General features: G+C 39.1%; 1 protein-coding gene across 1 annotated transcript in view; it reads right to left on the bottom strand.

The window, feature by feature from the left end:
- The window catches only part of syndig1l (synapse differentiation inducing 1-like), a 68,086-nt gene extending 48,443 nt beyond the window's left edge, over nucleotides 1-19,643 (bottom strand). Inside the window, exon 1 of the mRNA XM_087180321.1 lies at nucleotides 19,581-19,643. Coding sequence (XP_087036447.1) covers nucleotides 19,581-19,643 — 63 coding nt within the window. The remainder of the gene's footprint in view (nucleotides 1-19,580) is intronic.
- Between the last annotated feature and the right edge of the window lie 3,748 nt (nucleotides 19,644-23,391).

Here is a 23,391-nt window from a genome sequence, read left to right as displayed (position 1 = left end):
GACATATGCTACTTGTTAATGCCCCAATTCAATTAAAGCCTCATTTAGTACGTCTCATCTAGCCTAATCTCTTTGTGGAAGATATGGAGGACTAAAGGGGGTTATGTATGGAGGGATAAATTTCCTCTCTCTTTGCAGAAAGTGATGACACTCTTCAGCTCCTGAGATTATGACTGAATGACTCAGCCAGAACTGGGTATGGGAAATAAAACTTAACGTGGAGTTACTATGCCATGCTCAGAGAATCTGGCAGTCAAGGCCTTTTCTCTGTAAATTCAATTAAAGTGTCCGACTTTGTGTTGGTCCATGCATAACGCTGGGGTGTATTATATATTTTCTGGGACAGAGGAGAAGCGCAAGCGGCTGGAAAGACGGGAGAGTCAAGTTGTTGCTCTGTAAGAAAATTACTTTTCTTATAAAACAGCTCACAAAGAGGTTCTACATGGAACATTTTTTGCTGGACCACAACAGCGGGGCCGGCCCTATAAAACGAATGTCTGTGACTGATTGATTGGCTGAGTGATACAGTTGGGTGATCAAGTTACACCATTGGTCAGTTAGATACATGTGACTGAGTCATGAAGTTACACCATTGGTCATTTTCAAAATGAAACAGTTTCTATTAGGGGGGCATTTACAGCCTGCAGTGTTGCCAACGTATTACATTTGTGCTTGGATTTAGACTTTTTTTTTTAATCACCAAGCGACATATCCAGTGACTTTTTAGACAAACATACTACTTGCTACTCTCTGTAGAAGAGAGTTGCTAGTACTGACTGTGAGCGAGAAACACAGACTGTGTGCTGTGTGTGTGAGACAAAATAAGAAAGATATTCTGACTTCTGACTTCTAACTTTCTCTCTGAGTGATAATTTTACAAGTAATTATAGCCGAAATCACAAAACAGTCTTTGTATGTGTTCGGTGATTTTGTCAGACAAAGTCATATAAATTGTTCTTAAATCTGGATTTTAGCAGCAGCAGAGCAGCAGCTTGGAAATGGTTTAGATGTGACAGCCGGTTAACATTTAGTCTTAATGAGCCATGTTTCAGGCACTATTTCAATCTTCCGTTGTCTGACAACAGAAACAGTAAAACATGTAAGAAGTTACAGCTTCATAGGGAATATGACTGTATTAAAATACTGTATATGTGTGCTTGGAGAGAGGCAAACAGTTAAAGGGCTGAAACCGCTGATACATGGCAAAATGCAAATAGGACACATGATGTCAGTTGTTTACAGTGGTTCCACAACAGCTTTCAACTTTGTCCTCAATTTTGCACACTGTCCATACGTAGTCCAGACATATTCTAGGTTTTGACGTAACCTTGTTTTCTTTTGAGAATTTGTAAGTTTATTCAAAAACAGATTTGCACTTCTTTAAATTAAAGTCTATCTGTGCTTGAAGTGCAAATAGTTTACTAGAACTTATAGTCAGCTGATGATCAATGTTGCAGGTTATTCCATTTGAAATCATTGTCATTTGCAAGCCCATCCTTCTAGTGTACACTAAGAGAGAAAAGCAGACAGATTGATGGACAGATAGTTGCTGACTTACTATGTTTTGTTTTTTTTACTTTGCCTGTTGGTCGGTCAATATGAAATTTAAATAGAAATCGCATCAAGCTGAGTTCATACAAGGTAACTAATCGATAATTAGGAAGTCTGCATGTTATGTACAACAACCAAATCAATTGCAATTTTTTACATATCATCTTTGGTTCAGTAGACAGACAGAGACAAAGCGTTGCACAGTGTGAATATTATAAATCTGCCATTTCTTACAGATGAGGATTGATTAATACAGCTGCCAAACCATTAGTCCCGTCATGGGGGAGATTTATTCATCTGTGTTGTTTTTTTCATGTTCAATAACAGTCAGACATTATCAGTATTCCAGCATCACCTTGCTCCAGGTATGTCATAGATAATCACTGAAATGATGCTGAGTGCTCCAACATTATTTCTGACAACACATACAGGCAGTGACTCACACCCTGACTAATTTGGTGTATGAGAGCTGGATATACATAAAAACAAGACTACAAGCCCAAAGCTCATTGAGGGCCCTTAGAGCCGCAGAGTTCTTTACAAAATTAAGGTAAAATTTGTTCTAGAGAAAAGGCCATCACTTAAATCAAAATTGATTATCATCCTGGAAGCATGGATGTGTGAAGCAATGTATTCTGTTAATTTCAAACGGACCTGTATGTAAAATATAGTACTGATGTACTATAAAGTACATGCTATACTTTACTTTATAGTACATCAGTGCTCAGAGCAGTACTTGAATTACAATAAGTGCATTTAAAGGTGTTATTTGTAAGTTTTGCTATTGCTACATAGTCAAGGTTAGCATTAACAGCTGTGTACTTATCAGTCTAGAAGATACGGGTCAGGGAAAAAGTGTACCTTTTGAAATATATTGTCACTGGTGGAATTTTTGCCTCACAGTGTCTCTACACAAAAGGTGATTTGGTGAACTAAACCATTAAGAATCATCCCATGCTAATCTGGCTAGCAGTACACGATAACGTCTTACTGAAGTGTTGCACAGTAGACAGACTGTAGACTTGTGTGAGGTGTGGTTTGAATGGGTCGCTAACATGCTAAACTAAGAACTGAACATGGTAAACATTATACCGTGTTAGCATCAGCACGTTAGCATTCTCATTTTGAGCATGTTAGCATGTTGACGTTAGTGTTACGTTGAGAGTGGATTCTATACCACATGCTGCTTCCATTTATAGCCTTGCCTCATGGCACCTCTTTTTTTTTGCAATGACTAAAAGTACTCAGCTATCAGAAATGTGAGTCAAACTTTTGATATTGACACAGTTCTGCATACTGTATGCTACCCAACGCTGTGCAGTGTTTATGCCATGTTTGTGAAAAACCCTTGGGCTTAGGCTATTTATGTGTGTACATCATATTCTTCAGGGTTAGTGAGTTATACTTAGTATTTTCCCAAATCAGCACAATATTGATATTGAGAAATCTGGCCAAAAATAACATCATGTTTGTTTGTTTGTTTATGTCAACACCGTCCCACTCTGCTCCTGCCTTCCAAAATCCCCATCCCTGAGCAGGCAGAGGCAATTTTCTCTCCATTATGCTGTGAAAAGCTGAACCGGCTAAAAATGAACAAGCCCGGAACAAGCCAAGCCATTTATATGGCTTTACATGTAAGGCTATTTTTAAAACAGCACAACATTGTCAACCAAATTGACTGTTTAAATCAGCTTGTTGTCTTCTCACGTGCGTCACCAGTGTTCACATATGGCTGCAAATGCACAGAAGTATATAAGCACCACCTCTCAAGTGCTGTGTAAGTAACCACAATAGCCAGTAAAAGGCAAATAAATGCTGGCTTTTCTAAGTGACAGCTATAGACCGACAGTGTCTGTTAAAGAATAGGATGTTTTAAAAGAAAGCATTCCTGGCATCAGGGTTTGATGTGTTTTGTTTTCTTGTCTATCCATCCTGTCTGGGTCTTTGTGTCTTTGCAGAGGCTGCCTTTTAAGAGATGCTTTTTCATTACAAACAGACATCTCTCAGAGGAACCGCTCCTGATGCAAGTCATTCACCTGACAGTGGTGTCACATGGCTTCTTTGTCTTTGCCTTGTTCCTCACAACAATCTGCTTCATCCTATTCATCCTCTGAATACACAGTTTTTATGTTGTAGGGCGAGTAAAAGAATAATGGAATCAATGACTTGAAATAGCATTAATTGATTGACACTTTTCACTATTTGTGTTCTTGCACCATTCAGCAGATTACAGTACTCATGGTGTATATTAAATATTGAACACTACAGGCTTGTTGGCATGAAACTAGTGTTCACACATGAATGCAAAATAATCAGGGGGATGTTTCATAAATTGTAATTTCAGTTATAAATGATGAAAGATGATTGCAGGAATAAAAGTTCTACTTCACTGCGGACACAGTTGTCGACTGTGTCTGCAGACAGAAAGACTGAAACTTGATGCTGGGTGTATATCATCTCCCATCTTACAGGAAACACCATTGAAATAAACCTTTTACTTTCTTATGAAGCAGATGCTCTGTTTACTTTGAGTATGAAGCGGGAAATCAGTCTTCCACAGGAGAGCATTAGAGATTCATGTGCATGAGCGTCATAAAACTGCTGACATATTTTTGCTCTCCAAAGGATAGATTTTCCTCTAAAGTCCTGTACAGCCCAGCTGGACGTAGGATAACTGAGAGAGCCCTTAAAGTTTCATTATAATTTTCTCCATCTGACAAGTCTATGATTAAAACAAAGGAGGTTTTTCCGCAGTACCTTTGCCATTGCTTGGCATTTCAACTAAATCATAGGGGGCATGTTATAGGAACTGACAGACTTCTGCAGAAATGAATGAACCTCTGGTGTTCTGTGTCTGGAACAAGAGGCAGGAGTCTCTGTGCAGAGAGATAAATTTAGGAGAGAAAATGTCAACTTCTGTTTTGTGCTAGATTTGAAATGCGCCGGAGATGCGAAGGTGAGGCTGGAGCAATGTCTCACGGTTAAGCATGCACATACACACCCTGATACACACACATATGCAGAAAGAAACAACATTTTACAAGGTTTTTTTTTTTTTTTTGGCATGTTTGACTCTTCTATTTCGTTCTATAATATTTCTTCAAATGGTGTCAACTATCATTTGAATTGTTCCTAGAGAATTGTAAATCTAATTGGAAATTCTCAAGCTAATATTTGTAGGTTTGATGAGATACAGTTAAAGGTATTTAGTAAAGACTGTGCAATGACTATAAATTCATTTAATTCAATTTAAGTGAGGAGAAATCCTGATTAGCTTGTCAATCAGTTTGCCCACCTTGATGCAACAAATGTATTCTTATTGGTCGAACAAAATGATAAATTAGAAAATATCCGTACTTGCCACAAATTAGTTAAGACAAGCCAGTCACTATGGCAACATGTTGTGACAGGAGTTATTTTCATACTATCAGTCTTGCTTTCCCATAGTACAGCACACTAATTAATTTAATGGAATATTAGCATAAAGACGGTGGCAATGTCCCTGGAAGAAATTACTGGCGTGATACAGTGGCCAAATATGTTTTCGTCTATGATTAAACAGTGAGGTCTCACTGGAAAGACAAACACGACTGTGGATTAACGTTTTTTTTTAACATATCAAAAAATGATTATTTATGAGAGGCTGGGCAAAGGGTCAAGGTATACAACTCTGTTTGATGGCGCTCACACAGCTGCTGAGAATAGACATTTTCATACCTCTGCATGTAGCCCAGGTTTATGTCATGGAGTGATTATAGATTGTTGGTGCTTCCCTGTCTATCTGTTTGTCCATCTGTGGATCTATTGGACAGGGCATCCAATATATCACATCTTCCCACTGTGTCTGTATTATACCCAAAGGCATTTCATGTCTGCAGGGGGAGATAGCGGGGAACTCGACTGAGTTTACAAATCATTTTTAATGAATCTCTGTGCATCTGGACCCCTCCCTTCTGCCGCTCTCAGTCTTATAATGCTTGTCAGAAATAAATGCAAGAGAGATGAGTTGTCTAAATGCTTTCACTAGTATTCCTAGCCCCCACCACCACCACCACCACACCCCCCCATCAACATCATCTGATATATGAGTGCCAAAGGAGAAGAAAGAAGAGCAAGTCATATTGTTTTAATGATTTCAAACAAATTATAAAGGAGCCGCACATTGTGAAAGCTTTCGTAAGCCTATTCTTTGATGAACCATTGGTGGGCACGCGCACACACACACACACACACACACACACAAATTGCAAAAAAAGTTTATTAAATGGATTGCTTTCATTTGCCTTCAAGGCAGTTTGCATTATTGTTGGCATGATAACACCAAGCCTTTTTATGTAGTCTCACAAATGCTCATTGCAGTGTGTGAAAGGAAAACAAATCAAAGGACAAACCAAACCCAGAGGACGAAAGCGAAAGAGGAGAATAAGTTAGTGATGGCAGTGGTGATAGGCTACATGGTGTATGACAAGTGAATAAAGCTCTTCAGATTCATTAGAAGCCTCTCCTTTAGCATGGAGTCTTTTTTATGTATTTATTATCCTCACTCCAAACTCCTAGAACCAGGAGAGTTGGACAATTCATCATACACGAATGCATTGACACATGCTCGGTGCACTTGCAGTGGCCCAGAAACCCACAAACAATAAGGAAAAATTACTAATGGGATACAGTATATGCACTGTTCAACTCAAGCATCCAGGGGACATGTTCAAGACAGTTTTCCCATAGGGAGATGTACCTTTACTTTCTTCTCCACAGACCTGCTATCAGAGCGACTAAAAATAATAAAAGGAGAAGATCGACACTTCTGGAGAGCAGGATTAACAGTAGTATGGTCAGCGTTAGCTTTTGTTATCTTAACTTTTGGCCTGCTTTTCGCCAGCCATATGGAGGGAAACTGCACTCTGTTCTGTTCCTAATGAATGTGCGCTCTATTGGATGCTATACCGATACACCATCAAAGAGAATGATCATCAGTGGTGCACACTTCATTTACTCCCTCATTCCTCTTTCTCTTATTCTCTTTTCCTTCCTCCCCCTCAATCGCTCTCTCTACGTTGCTCTCACCCTCTTGTGCCCACCCCACCCCCACCCCCCTCATGGGGCGCATACCTTATTGGAGCTGCATTAGGACCACTCTAATCTGTGTGGCAGGGTGAAATGGGATGTTCAATGGCTTTTTCTCGTTTCCTGGCTGAGAGGGCCGTGTAACGTGCTAATGGATTCCGCGGCTGCTGCCTGACCCCCCCGGTAGAGCGTGCAGAGTCAGGGCTCACAGCCGTGACTCCCCCCTTGCTACTATCTCAGCCAAACAAGTGTAGCCTCACTGAAATCTTTTTATAGTTGCAGAGAGACTGGCCATCCACTTCTAAGGTCGTTAGAGCTTCCCAGGTGAGGTATCTGAACTCTCTTTGCTGCATTTCTGTGTGCTGTACCAGTAATAGGTTTGGATAGACATGCACTCTGACATAAAACTGTTAAGTACTAGTATATTATCAGCAGCCACATGGGTCTATACTATATTTTTGTTCAAGAGTGATGTTTTAGAGAGGGAAATATATCAGGCTTGGGCTGAAAGCGTTACCTTCTGTAAGTAGGACTGATTTTTAGATGCAAAGCACTATATGGATCCAAGGTTCGTGGCTCTTCAGTCACTCATTCATTCACCCAGAACTTATGTGCTCCTATAGCGGCATTCCCAAAGGCGGGGCAATGACTAGAAACTGGCGTATTCACATATTTATTATTTTTTTAAGTTATTTATTTATTATCATTTATTATTATTTTATAACAGCAATTTGTTATGCACTTTATATTTCTTGGTTCATTATGTTGTTTCATTGTTTCACAAACCAATGGTGCATTGTTTCAGCTATAACAGAACTGACAGCAGGAAAATATTCACCATTTCAAAACATCTTTGAGATCTTATTGGCATCTGACAATCTTAAAGGTCCAGTTTCATGATTTTTCATCAGCATTCAACAACCTCTAAAATGGCAAAGATTTTCATTTAAATCAATGTCTGTTAAGTCACAATCACCCAGTTTACGAACTGGGTGTTGGCGCCGACATTCCCGGCAAACCAAACATTTCGTACTGCTGCAGCTTCACATTAAAAGCATTTAATTGGCAACTGATGAGTTGACCTTTTTTAATGACGTAGTCAATGGAAATGCAATGTGTTTGTCAGTGACACAGCTGTTCATCAAAAATACATCTATAAAATACAACAATGGTAATTTCCGTAATTTTCTGACTGTGGATCAGTTTCTGTGTGCAGCGTAAAATGAACGATGGAAATAGGCAAATTATTGACTAACTTCTTTATTAAAATGACTTTGTTTTGCTGCCCCCAGAATTCTACGCCCTGTTGTATTAAACCACATTTGCTGTTACCACAAGTAACTACAGATGTCACCAAATCATCCAGGCCTGAAATCCTTCAGAGAGCCACTTTAACAAAAGGAGGAGGCTGTAGAAGAGACAGACGATAAAATTGGACTTGTCATTTTCTATCACATCTGTGTTGATTGAGGTTTGTCAGAGAGGGTCAAAAAAGCTGGTCTAAAGATGTGAAGATTCAGCCACAACTGAAGAGCACCAGTTGTGAATGAGGTATTAAGATCTTGGTCTGGAAATACCATCAATTCATCCATTAGCTTTCCCACTTATCGCCAATTAACCTAACCTGCATGTCTTTGGAAGGGGAGGTGCGGGGCGAACATTTAAACTCCACACAGAAAGACAGGTTCAAACCCAGAACCTTCTTGCTGTGAGGCAGCAGTACTAACCTCTGCTCCACCATGTCACCTTGTTCTACTTGAAAAGCCACAATTTAAGGCTCCGTAATGGGCTCCATAAGTGTCACATTATTGTATATTATACTATTGGGTTGTTAATATTGATACAGAAGCATGTATTGCATTTTAATGCTGTAGTTGACTAGGTTCGTGTTACCCATTTTATATACTGGTGTGTGATTTAATTCAGTGTATAATGATGCATTGTGTTTGATGCTCATGATAGGTCTTTAAAATCTTCATCTGCAGTAAGTAAGTATAGCTGTCAAACACCATAGATGAGCAAAAATATAAAGTAGCCTAAAGTAAATCTACTCTAGACTTTTTGTGTCCAGATGAGTCTGCAACACTCCACAGGAATAATGCCTTCATTATGTTTCCATCAGAGCGAGGCAAAGGAGAAAAGATGTGAAAATGGGCTCAAATCTGTAAAATGAAAATAAGAACAGTAACATTTGAGTCAGCCTGAATGGCAGTAGCCCGTCTGTTCTGCAGGAGCTAATGTTGTTCATGACATCACCGATTCTGAGTGAGATCTCAGTAATGAAACCTGCTGCGTCGTTCGCACTATCATGACATCTCCCCACTAAAAGCATTTTTCTAGGTCTGATTTCAGACCACAAGTAGTCCTGATCTCAGTGTGAGTTTGGCATCTCACCAAGTGGCTTGGCAGTTTGCATCAAGTATGAACTGAAACTGATGAGTGCACATGCAGTCCTGTCACATATAGTAGTCACGCAAAAATCCCATATAAGCCCCTGGTGTAACATTACTAGTTTTAATGAGAGAGACTCAATCGACCATAATGCAATGTGCTTGCAAAACATAATGCAATTTGAGTCCAGTTTCTTCCTTCTCTTTCTCCAATACTGTCACTGCAAACAAACTAGAACAGGTTCATCCACCTGAACAATATTCTGGGAAATGTAGGAAGTCACTTTCTAAAGGAGAAACAGTCAGGTTGACAGGAAGTGGGCTCAGCAAAAAGTGAAATGACAACACGTAAGCAAAACGTACCCCTGGAATTCTCTTAACATACCATTTCCTTTAACACAAAGAGGAGAAGACACATGTCTGACTTAGTGAGCTGATGGAGCATGGTGCGGAAAGAAAACACTGATCTCACCGTCCTAAGAAATATTTTTGCATTTAAAAGGAATCAAAAGCTGCGTTTTGACCAAAAAGTTCCAGGTACATTTCCTCAGGAACTAATAGGTTCCTGTGGCCCATTGTTGTCTGCGTTTCCACCGGAAACGCAGACAACTTCCCCAGGAAGATTATGCAAAATTATAACTTGACATTACATTATTCACAGCACTTTGAGGACATAACATGAACGAAGATACGGGACAAATTGCGTCCCATAAGCTATTCATTCAATAGAGGTAGCAGCATTTTATTTTCAAATACAGGACGATCGCGTGTTATACGTGACGGGTGGCAACAATAGCCACCCCTGTTGTTGTGGTCCTTTATTCTTTTGTAGTCCTGTTTCAGTTTTTTTTTTTTACCTTCTCCTGGACTTGTTTCACAGTGTGGAAAATGTTGAACTCACTCGGTGAGCTCCACGACCAGGGAAATTTAGACCCTGGTTCCTGCAGTCGAAATGCACATAGTTCCTCAAAAGGTTCCCGGTTCCTGGGGAAAGTTCCTGTGGTGGAAAATGTCGCTAAAGGCTTCCCAGAAATGCCGTTGCAAGCTGTTGACCTCAGATGTCCTGCTAAGCAACAAACAGAATTGCAAACATCTCTTCCTTTGCAGCGATAATACAAGGAAACAACTAGGACCTCTTCTCAGTGTGTGTCTGTGAGGTCTTTGCCATCACTTGAATAGAAAAATGAATCTCATATCTATATAGAAAGTAATGATGGATCATCACTGTGACCTGGACCCTGTAAGCGTTTGTTAACAGGGTCTTTTACCTTAACATCTCCCTCTAATGTCCACCATCACATTTAAAGGTCTTGAGGAAACCATTATCATACAGCAGAGCTGGATTTCTACCTGACTCTGTGTAACCTTGGAACATCCTATCAGAGGGCTTAAAAGCAGCAGCACCAATACTGATGCGTGTGTAACACAATTTTTAGAGTTCTTTGACTACTCTGAAAAGTGTTCACACTATTTTAGCTCGTCCCTAAAGCCACTCTGGTTGCCACATGCAGTGCAGAGAACAAAATGGGATGCTGGCAGCCGGGGGCAGTGTGACATTTTGAATCAAGATATACACAGTAACACTCAGCAAATCAGAAAATTCTCAGTTTTGACTTGGATTTTTTCATTTTCTCAAGGCGACTGAAAATTGAGTCACTGGGGCTTTTTGCTTTTATCTGGCAGACATTATAAGTGGCATCAAGCTGCAAAATGTTTTTGCTTTTCAACTTGTTTCACCGACCTTCAGAGATAAACACATGAAAGACTTTCTCATGTGACAAATAAGTCAACAATTAAAACACTAAATATAAACTAGTAATATGTTTAACTTTGAAATGACTTATTATTCTGCAAGAAATGCAATTACACAGTATGACTTCATGGATAGTGGAAAATGTGATCACAATGAAAATGATAAAAAAAAATACAAATAGAAAAAAGGATGAATAAATTGCTGTACTGTGAATACCATGTGCAAAATATTCAACTTATCTCATACGTATGAATTAGAAATGCATGAATTAGACTTAATTCAGCTTTCAGGAATACCAAATAATAACAAAATGCCAAGTTTTAAAATGATCATGACAAGTTGCTGAAGTAGAATCAAGTGTGCATAATGTCAAAGATGTGTAAAATAGATAATTTAATTGAGCTAAAATCAAGGTTACAAACAAGCCACAATTGAGACAAAAATATATATGATGAAATCAAACAAAAGTCAAGCAAAAAAATCTGAAATCAACTTAAAATCAAGCTGCAATCGGGCCACGAAACAAACTAGAAATCTGCTGACATCTAAGCAAAAAACAATCTAATATCAAACTAAAGTCAGGCCACAAGACAATTTAAATTCACGCTAAAAAATCACACATGGCAGTGGAGGAGTCAGGAGGCATTGTGGTACTGACACACTTCAAGGTGACTTCTAAATAATCCCCACCAACCATGTGGCTGTTTCACAGATCACTGTGACTGTAATATGTCTCAATTAAAGGGATGGCAGTGCAATGCAAACTGATGTGGTGGAACTGACTGTGGTCTGCCTATCCTTTAAAGCCACTTTTCACTCCTTGAAGACGTCATGTAGTCGAGCACACCCCAGAGACGCTCCCTGATGCCGGCCTGCCCACAAAATCTCCTGCTCCCATGGGAGAAGAGGTGGAAACCAGGCAGAAGAAGAAAGAAACCTGATCTCTCTTTGTCACTGTCTTCTGTCTTTTCATCTGCCACAAAGCCTGTCTTATGTTTGTGAGCTCGATGAGCTTCATTAGCGATACGGACCCTGGTTTGTATTTCAAAGCCTCTCTATAGCGTGTTGACCAAAAGGTGTGCGGAACAACATGCTCTCATTTTCTGCTTTTGATCATAGCCCCTCAGCATTTCCCTGCCCTCAGCAATCCAAATGCAAATTCACAGCACGCGTACTACTTATGATTTTGTCTTCATTTTTAATGTGCTCATTGAGAGACACCAGCACAAATGCTTCGCTGAAGGTCAAAGAAAAATCATTTAGCTGAACATATTTTGAATAAAGTTGTGTTTTGGATGTGTATTGTGCTGTGAACCTTGAGATTATACTTTACGATAACATTATAAACACAGTGTTAAGAAATATACCAGAATTGAATTTTAAATTAAAAGTTAAAAGTTTTAGTAATAAAATTGTGGGCCAGTTCTTTTATCATTGACTGGTACAGCATACTTTAGGAATCAGCATTAATTAAACTCTATTGTGCTCACAGATGGCTTCATCTTTACAAACCCATGTTGTGCAGCCAGTCATCATTCGGACCTACACAACCTTTTATTAAATTCTAGGAACGATCCCAACGATGTGTGGGAAAAAAGGAAATGTGCACAAAATGATAATCCGGAGCAAGCAAAAAAAAAAAGCCATAGAAATGTGACATTTCAAGCAAATTTGCCTCAGTGTGCATGCATGCTGTATCATATACACTGTCAAACACAATAGATCAATTCTGCCTTTAAAAATTTGGATTAAACAAAACACTGATAATAGTTTTTTTGTTTACCCTTAAAGAAATTTTGTTGTATTTCTTCATTTACCCATCTTACCCAGTCCTCCCTCTCACTTTATATGAAGCATCATCAGCCCTCTCACTCGTTTCCCCTCTGTCCTGTCTCGCTGTGCACATTTAAAGTGATGCCTGGGGGAACGGCTGGAGGTGTGAACTAGCCCTTTTAGAGGAGAAAATGGAGTTCGCACAAACCACTGACATTTAAATTCTCCGAGGATATGAGCAGAGATCCTTTAAGAGTAGAACTTGCAACCAGAAGTTTTATTAACAACATTTTTTATCCAACAAGGATTCTGGACAGATTTAAAAGCCAGTGACTGACACATAATAGAGGAGAGGTCAAATGGCGGTTGTATTCTCTTCTCGTTTTTCATGCTGAATATTCTGTATAGTGTTTTTCATTCTCTATAGTACATGGTTTGTCTACTACTGTTCTTCAGTTACTGTAGTCATTAAATTTTCGGTAAAGACTAAATGAATATTCTCAAGGACCCATCTTTTTTTCTACTAACTAAGGATTTATTGTTTACATTATTTCACAACATTGGAGTGAATATATTAAAGGCCCACCCCACCTATTACTACTCAGCCTGTAACAGGTATATAACAGACAGGTCATGAGCTAGGGGGTAGATTCTCTCTTATAGCATCTAATTTTGCAGAGCTTGACTGTGGACTAAAGTCACTTTGCAGAAGAAACATTACGAGTTCACCATCAAACTTCATTCCTTCACTCACTAAGAGCTGTCTCCAGCTCTGGAAAGCAACAGCAATGTAAACTCCTGTCTCTATTACGTGTTTTCTTCTACTGAAGTTAGCAAGCTAACCAGCTAGGCCCGTCTCTTCCTTTCCTCATTGTGACTCACTGTAAGCTCTGTGCTGGAGTCATAGCACTGATCAGAGGGCATATAATAACTTTTTAATTTTCCATGTTGTGGTCTGTTTTTCACATGTTCCTTCATGCAAGTGCAGAAAATCACTGCAACACCCTTTCACTGGAGTATCATTACATCTGATAAATTTGACCTAAAACATATTGAGAACACGCATATAAATAGTACTTATGATCAATTACATGACGTTATTACATATGCTTCATAATTAAATTTGTTGACCAGTCCTATGTATCTTGAAAAAATAGTGTGCTAAAGATATTTTAGCACCATGCACTTCATGAAATTGTACAAAGTTAAGGCAGCTGCTTTCTTACACTAACGGTAACAGGATAAAGTTCTACATTTGCCCTTTGAATTCCTCTCAGTTAATTTTAATGCTCTTAAGGGTTCAAGGAGACAGAAAATGAACATGAAAAATCACTATTAGTGTATTCCTGAAATTGATTTGTTTGAAGGATGTCTGTCTTGGTTTTATGATGAGTTAATATTCCTTTTAGTCCTGTCTTGTGAAATTATATTTGAAATTGAAATAGCACCTCTGGAGCATTCTTATTTGCACTAACAATTTTCATTATCAAAACTGCAATGCATTTTGTAGGGTTTTTTTTTTTTTTTTTCTCATGGAGGCTTTTATTAAGCATATGCTGTCTGGTCTGTCAGTGATAAAGTGTGAGTTGAGAAACACCACAGGTCCATTGTGGAAGTGGATATGTGGTCTATATCAACAGGAATATAAAGCATTTCAATGAGCTTCCTCAGACAGCTTAGACCTTTTTGGAAACACGTGAAAAGAAATGTCTGCTGCTTTCAAAGGACTAATCCTGCAGCACTACCTCATAGGGTTTTTTTCTTCTGTGCTTCAAAATACAAAGCTGATTTCCAGAATTGAATTCAGGTAAATGAAAGCCTCTGGGTGGACATTTTGTTAAGCTCTATTGCTGGTTCATTGTGGTGCATTTGGACTGAATTCAGTTTTTTTTTCAGTCAGTTTTGACTTAATGATTCTGAGCAGGATTCTTTCTCCTGAAAAGATATGACAAGTGACATGTTTTTTTTTTCTTTCTTCCTTTGAAGCTTTTTTACTTCCTGCCCACCCTCCTGAAAACCCTTTTTCTCACATTTTATCTTTGTGACATACCGCACTCCTTTCAACCACCAATTCATTTTGTAATGGCTTACTTTTTTAAATATATTTTCTCCTGACAACCTGGCAATCATTTCCTTTTATCTCATTTACCCCCTCACAGTATTTGTCATTCTTTTTTACCCTCTCTATCTTCTATAGCGGGCTGAATTTCCCTCAAGTGCCATGTGATCTAGTTCTCTTCTGCAGTATATACTATTAATATATGTTGACAGTGCACTATTTTCAGAACTATTATAGAAGAATTCAGTAGGAATTCACTGAAAAGCATCAGTCAAACTGAAACTTAAGACCACTACTGCCAATTTCACAGAAAACTCTCTCAAAAGCCGTTTGTTTGTTTTTTTTTCAAAAATGTCTTTGTGTGTTTTCTGAACTGTCACCAGAGCTGTCGTTCCACTGCCCACACTTTTTTTTCACTTCTTTCTCAGCTGGGAGTAGCTATTTCTGTCATGCTTTGCATTGTGGGACAACAGTGTCAATCAACAGATGAATGAAAAGTCCAAAGAATTTATGATAATTGCCGTTATATTAAGTGTACTTATGTTTTGTCATTTAGACCGAGTGAATACACTATATACTGCAAATTTGAATACCATTGAATACAATTGAATTCAACAAATAAATGTGTGTCCTTGCATGAGTTATTATATGTTTTATGGACTAAATTGTTGACACACTGCCAATTTCACATGGTGACACCTGTCAAATATGGATTTGCTACAATATGCTTCACCCCCTTTAGTTACTGTTGTTACACTTCTCAAATCTAGCTGGTGACCATCGATTTTGTTAGCAGCTTTTATCGGCTAAGCAAGCTGTGTTTGCTTAATCAGCTATATGGCTAGATAGCTAATCAAACTAACATTTAGCAGGTTGAAAACACTGACTCACACTTATTTTTTTTACATTTATCATATTGCGCTAAAAGACTGACGTTAACCCACATGACCTGAACAGGAAAACAGAAAAAAAAAAAAAAAAAACACTATCTTGGATAATGAATTTCCCAAATCCAGAACAGAGCTGCTAACTTCAGCCATACTCTCATAGTAGCATGTTTTAGCAAATAGTCAATTACAGTCAGTATATCCAGTCAGGATTCTTGCAATGATGTACTGGCTGCAGCCTCCACAGCACCTGATGCTGTGAGGAGTGACAGGCCACTGCAATCCAGGGAGATCGAGATAACAATGACAGCTTGATCGACTCCGAGAGGGACGTAAATGAGCCGCTGGCGTGTCCAATGAGTGTAAAGTGTTGGATTCAGCCCCTGCCGTCAGCCCCCTCTCAACCTCTTCCTCTTAATGCGATTAGAGGCTTTAATTAACCCCCAAGATGCTTCCTCCCATGACTCACTAACAGTAGTCTCACAGGAAACTCAACTGATGAACTTACTTTTTGTTTTAGTTTCTCTCCTCTGTGTGTATGAAGTCTTTCTATTCACCACCTCTCTGCTTATTTCTCTTTATGCCTTTTGCTTCAATCATTCCAACTGTCTCATCTCTCATTCATAGGAATCTGATTTTCCCATTGAGTCTGCTCTCTGGCCTGATGTCATTTTATTCTCCGCCAGGGAGTCGTCTCTGCTGTCTGCATGAAAATAATGTGATCTGCTATTTCTTTGGTATTTCTTTCATCCTATTTGTTGGACTAATTATACTTATATATCTTTAAAGCATCATACAAGAAGAATTAAGGATAAAAAAAATATTTTTTTCCATCACATCTTTAGGAATAGATCATATCATCTCTTATTTGGCCAACAAACAGAAGAAGACGGGGTGCTCCCGTGGCTCAACTGGTAGAGCGTGTAGCGTGTACCACTTAGGCCCAGTCCTTACCGCGGTGGCCATGGTTCTGAGTCTGACCCATGGCCATTTGCTTTATGCCCCCCCCCCCATTCTCTCTCTCCCCCCAACTTTCCTGTCACTCTCTCACTGTCCCTATCTGAATAAAGGCAAAAATGACTTTAAAAAAAACAAGTAGAAGACAATTATTGTCTTATTACATATACACGCATACACACAAACTTTAAATGAGCCATTGCTGCTAGATCACAACAAACAGGTGTGCAGGTGTGATTTACGTACCTTTCCAAGAACAGAGCTCCTTTATCTCTTCTATCCTTTAATCACCTGGAATCTGTGATTGATTCTCGTGTGCCTTGACTGCTGTAACGCCCCGAACACCTGTCTTAGCCATCACAACATGTCTGCCTACTAGTTAGTCTGTAATGCTGCTAGGCAACAGCAAATTAGTTTCAGCGCAGTGTAGGATTGATTTAAAATGTATTTACATCACTTTCACTGCTTATTTTAAACAAAAGCGTAATCACAGTATATCTTTGTGCTAATGTGGAGCTGTGGTGCTTCTCACGTGCTGCAGTTTGTGCACAAGCTGCTCTATAGGAATCCGGGTGTCCCTTTTATGGCATTACATGCAGACCCACCGCCACCCACCCTGAGCCCAGTTCTGTTGGAGGTTTCTTCCTGTTAAAAGGGAGTTTTTCCTCCCCCCCATCTCGCCAAGTGCTTGCTCTTTGTGGGAACCTTTGGTTTTCTCTCTATAATAAAGTGAGGTCTTGACCTTACCCTGTAAAGTGCCTTGAGATAATGTATATTATGATTTGGTGCTATACAAATAAAACTGAATCGAATTGAATTGAACCTCTCTCTTGATACATAAAACACATACTGCTTCCTGCACTGACATTGAATGTTGGCATTGGACGTAAACGGTGAAGTGCATAATATTCCAATATGGATGTAAATCGGGATACTGGGCCGAAAAACCGCATACTTTACCTTGGACTTTCAGCTGTGGACAAAAGAATAGTAACACAAAAAAGTGTGTATGTAGGTGTAAAGTGGCAGGTGTGAGTGTGTGTGATACTGCACGCCTGTGTGTGTGTGTCTCCATATAAGCTGAGCATGAAGCCACATATCAACAATGTGTCAGCGGGCCATTTGTACCTGCTTTATCCCTTCCAACATGGCAGCCTGGAATAAATGCCATTTGGAAGCAGCAGTGAACTGGACATGTGGGCTGTCCCATCATGCCCTCCTCTAACTAGCAGACAAGTGGCTGTAATGGCTACCTGCTGTGATTTGTCTAAACTGGCACTCAGACATGCACCTGCAGAGTGCCTCCACACCCACAGCTCTCACATCAGTAGGCACCAGATGGACGTTAGGAACAGGAATGAAAGTGCATGGATGACCCGGAGCCCCAACCATCCGTGAAACACTTGAGAGAGAGGTTTTTCTTTGACAAGTCCAGAAGCAGAGCAGAGCCTTGAGATACCCGCTGGAGCCAAATGTAGCGATATGATTACACACTTTGCATATCTAATCAGATAAATGTATAAGGTACAGTAAATCCATTATCCCCAAGCAGCAGGAGGACGTTAGAACATCCCCAGTGGTGATACTGAGGCTCTCTGAAGCTCACAGCTCCAGGCAAGGCTTATGAAGCTGATTGTCCAGGAAATACATGACCCATCATGCGGGCTTCCAAGCTTGCTGCGATAAGAACCACATATGACTATGACCATCTGTTTCTGCAGACAAAATAAGGAGGTAATCTGGTAAACTGGAAACACAGCAGGCCATTCATCATTCCGGCTGTGTCTGGACGCTGTCAATCCACAGCGAATTGAATCGTTGAAGGAAGATGATTAAGAGAGACAGCGAAACATGCCGCTTTCTGACGGATGTGGTGAACCTCATACTTAACATCGACAAAGCGTCTGAGGAGAAGGACTGCAGCAGAATGAAAGAATGTGCAGCAGGCTTTGAGGCCGACATGTCTCACATGACAATGAAAGGGAAATCGTTCCAGCGCCCTCTTTTCAGAATAAAGTCTGATGTGCCTTCCTTTCTGTGTTGTGTGTTTATGTGTTTATATGTTATATGTGTTTATAAACTGTGGTTAATCTTAAACATTATTACCTGCACAGAAGACTGCCACAATAAAATCCCAGACAGATTTTTCTCTTCGGTATTAACCGGATCGAGGGTGCTATTATAAATGAATAGAAGCAGTAAACACAGAACACAACACAAAAGCATCCAGAGCACTGAAAGAATGGGAAGCTACCTTTTCCTTTTATAATGACACAATGATAACAGTCAGTTTAAGTACATACAGACGCATAAATATATATATATTTTATATACCCGACAATAACAAAGACTAACAGACAAACTCTTAAAGAGGTCTATGCCAATGTATTTGCTCCAGGAAAGCTCTCACCCTGACTCCTTTTCAGATGAAAAATACATTTTGGTTCCTGACGATGTGGGTGGCAAAATGCACAGTAATGTTGATAATTGCTAAATAAAGAGACTGCATGTGGTGCAAATGTATACACAGGGTGTACAGACTATAACATTAAAGCACAGAAGTGGGATGTGAGAAGTGTGGGCTGACTGGAACATTAAAATTCAAACTTTGCCAACGAGTCAGACTGAGGCTAATACATCGATTAGAAAATATTTGTTGGTGATTAATGGGTGATGACATATGCAAGTTTATTAAGTTTTTGTTGCTTTTAATTTGAATAACCTATGAAGCAGTTAGGAGTGACATTACCATGATGCACTGCAGTAATCAATTTAATCATTAAACAAACTAAATGAATATGTATCCCATTTGTGGGGAAATTACACAATGACCATTTTCATTTAGCTAAATGTTGAACAAATGAACAGGCGTGGCATGAACATGAATCAACATAAAACCTCACACTCTATATAGGCTACTGAATATGTTGAAATATAGTGATCGCATAATGATGTTTCAGTTTCCTAGCAACACTCTTCTTCTGTTTTGGTTTCTTTCTTAATGGGAGCTGATCACTGCAGGACCGAGCAGCAAAGCAGCATGTGATTAAAATCAGACACTACATGGCACTTCAGACGAAGGAAGGAAAACAACATGTGTGTTATGTGTTCCTGGCTAAAAACACCCCCAATGTAAAAAATGCCTCCAGCACCACCAGCACCACCAGCACCACCAGCACCACACCAGCACTCCCCTGAGAGTCCATCACTGCAAGAACTGAGGATCAGTAACGTAGGTCAGGAAAGAAAACAGCTCTGTGAGTGGAGCTTATGAAGGACTGCCTGACCTGCTGCTCCCAGTGTCCTCCACTGTGGGTTAAGTCTTTGCAAATCCATGTTTTCATTTCCAGGTGAACCAAGGACCTGTGAGAGTTATGGGCTTGAAATGAAGGTGCAAATGTCTAAAATTATTTGTCTTTCAAACTCAATCTTGCTCAATCAAATGCTATGTATGACCAAACATATGATATTTTTATATTTTATAAAAATGCAGTAGCAATAAAGGAAAAGTAAAAAAATGTAAAATAATATAGTTATAGTAATACTCTTATTCACTTTCTTGCCACGAGTTAGATGAGAAGAATGACACTGCTCAGATGTCTTTATGGTAAATATGTAGCTGGAGTTTTTCTTAGTTTAGCATAACGGCTGAAAATTGGGGTTTAAAGCTAACCTGCTCTGTCCAAAGGTGACAAAATCTACTCTCCAGCAACTAATTAACACATTAGTTGGTTTAATCTGTTCAAAAAACAAACAAACTGAATAACAAACGTAAAGATGAAAATGTGCCGTTTTATGGTCGGTTAGCTAACTTGGATCTACCCAGTTACCAAACAAATATGATCAAACTAATCAAATCTCATCAAACTTTCACCAAAAAAGTGAAAAAACAAGTATAAAATCCCAAAATATAAAATGATTTCTTGAGGGTAATATCTTGAAAACAACAGGGTAATATCCTGGTAATTCTTTGGCAATAACAATGAAACAATTAGAATACTGGAGTTTGATATCTGTAATAGTATTTCAATTGGACAAAAACAATAGGGTAATAATGGGTAGAAACACCTGAAGCAAAACATAATAACACGGTATTAACGGGGTAACAATGGGCCCATCAGGTAGTGCAATATTTTGTCAATAATAATGGGTTGATAGCATTAGCAGCATTAGCATGTTGATTCATATATTTGACAACAATTTGCTTGTGAATGTGAGGGTACTACATTGATATTATCCTACAAGTAAATGTGAAAACATTAAACTATAATTATTACTTATTAGAAGGTTGCCCAATTAAGACTTCTTGATTCCCCTATTTTCCACCAACATATTACCCCATTATTACCATGATACTGCCCTCTTATTATTTTGAGATTTTGTCACATATTACCCTATTACAGAAATGTAACCCTGATATTATCATTATAGTAATAAGATATTACCATGTTATTACCTCTGCTGTCACCATTTCCACAGTATTTATCCTGATATTTAAATATTATTGCCTTAATACCAAGATGAAATGTAAAGTGCTACTGTTACAGCTATTTGCAACAAATTTAAATAATCCCACTCTCTTGTTTCAAACGTTGACAAAAGTACAGAAATATTTGCAGATGTGAATGACTTTGTGTGAGTCTGCTAAGTGACCACCATGTCCTCTCATGGGAGTCCAACAAATTGCTCCACTTCCTGATTTCCATGGCAACCTCCATTTCCATCACAGTGTGATTTTGGATAGGAGACTCAGTTTCACCCAGTCTGCCATCTGTCTCTCCAATATGGAGGTTTGTTTTGTTTTGTTTTTTTTTTCCAAAGGAAGAAGAAAAAGACAGCCTTTTAGGTAAAAGTAGAAGAGGAAAGGGTTGGCAGAGCACCAAACAGATTCCTTCCACTTGTTTATGTAAATTATTCATGCTCTTGATGCATTATGCAGCCAGTATGAGACACATGCAAATCAAGCAGCACTGTTTCATGTTTTGTCTCCATGTAAGCAGGTAGTAATTTGGCATGGCCATAGTCATACTGAGCTCTGTCTAGCAGCCATTCACAAGCTATTCTGGGCACTGAGCCTGACTGAGGCTTCATCTGAATACGGAGATGAGGCTGTGATTTTGCCCGTAGATGGTTTGGCTATAGACATGTCTCTTATGCTATGCTGAAGGTCATTTAAAAACTTTAGCTGCAGTTTGTAGTCGGTATTGTAATATGTAAACTATTTGTTTTCTTGGCTGTTGAGTGAATGAACACTTGGACCGGATGTTAGAAGTAGAGAGAGGTCAGAAGTTTGAGAAATATCCCAGCCTCTCATTTTTCTTCCTTGGCAACCACACACAGAGGAAACATACTCTACAAATGTTCACATACATTTTTTACATTTCCTTTGTCGAGACTATACCTTGACCAGCACACCTTGTCCTTCACATACTCCTTGTCCCTGCTGGAGAGAAATGAAATGGATATATGTGGTTGATTGTTTCAGGAAATATAGCAACAGGGGACAATCTGGTCTCTTTTACCATGTGCCTTAAAGCAATAACCTCACACAGGTTCATGCATATGTATCCATCCTATATAGTTCAGCAACAGGGCACAGTGAGACTAAGTCCGATACCCAGTCTCAGTGCCTGTACTCCCTGACTCACAGATGTTCCAGATAAAGAAACTGCGAGAGCTCAGGGGTGTCCCGCTGTGCAAAGTGCAAGAGGGCAGTCTCGCGGACTGAGTCATTTGTGTAAACTACAAGTCTGCAGTCCTGTAGAATTCGCTTGAGGAAACAGCTTCATGACAGTCAGACCAGGCCCCAACATCAAAGAAAAAACATGAAGGTATGTGGCAAGAACGAAGATATATTTTTCAATTATGTTTTAGTCTCAATTAATCCAGTAATATGAACATTTTTATTGACTGTCCAACTGACTGAATAAAATATTACATATGAGCCTCACTTTGCTCCTTTCCTTATTTTTAAGTGCAAGAAATGCCTCTTGCTCTCATGTATTTCAACCGTCATTAGTTAAAAGTGGTCAATGATCCTAGTTCACTGCCAGGTCTTCTTACAGCTGCAAAGATTTTTGCATCTAACAGTATTGCTTCATATGGGAATCATATGTTTCATAGAGTTTATGTCGTCACCTTGTTCAAGCATCTCTGAACACACCCTGATGGTTCACTAAGACTAACTAAGCACCAAGGGCATAGGTTTGCATTTGCATATGCATATTTTGGGAGGACAGAATTGTCCCTACCAATATTTTAGTGAACTCGTTCGCACTATGTTTGGAGTGAGGTCATATGGATCTTTCCAGTGTGCCGTCTCCAAGACAACCAAGTCAGGCATGGTAGCATTTGATTGACTGAAAGGGCGGAGGCTATCTGAAGGCACATGTCATGTGAGGGTATCACAGTGGTAACTAACGTCACTGGAAAAATGTCAAGCGATGTTACTGCTATGTCGTTTTTATGTTTTTTACGCCTTACTATACCATGACGGTTTTATGGGGAAGCATGGTGGAGCAGTGCTTAGATGTGTCACCTCGTAGTGAGAAGGTTATGGGTTCTATGGGACCCTTCTGTGTGGAGTTTGCGTGTTCTTGTTGTAACTACGTGGGATCTCTCCAGGTAATCCGGTTTCTTCCCACAGTCCAAAGACATGCACATTAGGTTAATTGATGACTCTAATGCCTTAATAAACTATGACTTTTTTTATGCCTTACTATATAATGACCTTTTATGACTTATCATATTATGACTTTATTAATGACTTACTATGACTTTTTATGCCTTACTGCACTATGATCTTTTTATGTCTTACTATACTATGTTTTTTTATGCCTTATTACACAATGATGTTTTTATTCCTTAGTATATTATGACTTATGACATATACTGTATATGACATATATGTCCCTATATCAAGAGTACATCCTCTGGATATATGAAGATATATGT

Source organism: Seriola lalandi, unplaced genomic scaffold (assembly GCF_002814215.2).
Source record: "Seriola lalandi dorsalis isolate HSWRI2012SDOR001 ecotype SW California unplaced genomic scaffold, Sedor1 jcf7180002054901, whole genome shotgun sequence".
Lineage (NCBI taxonomy): Eukaryota > Metazoa > Chordata > Actinopteri > Carangiformes > Carangidae > Seriola > Seriola lalandi.
This window is presented reverse-complemented; position numbering and strand designations above follow the sequence as displayed.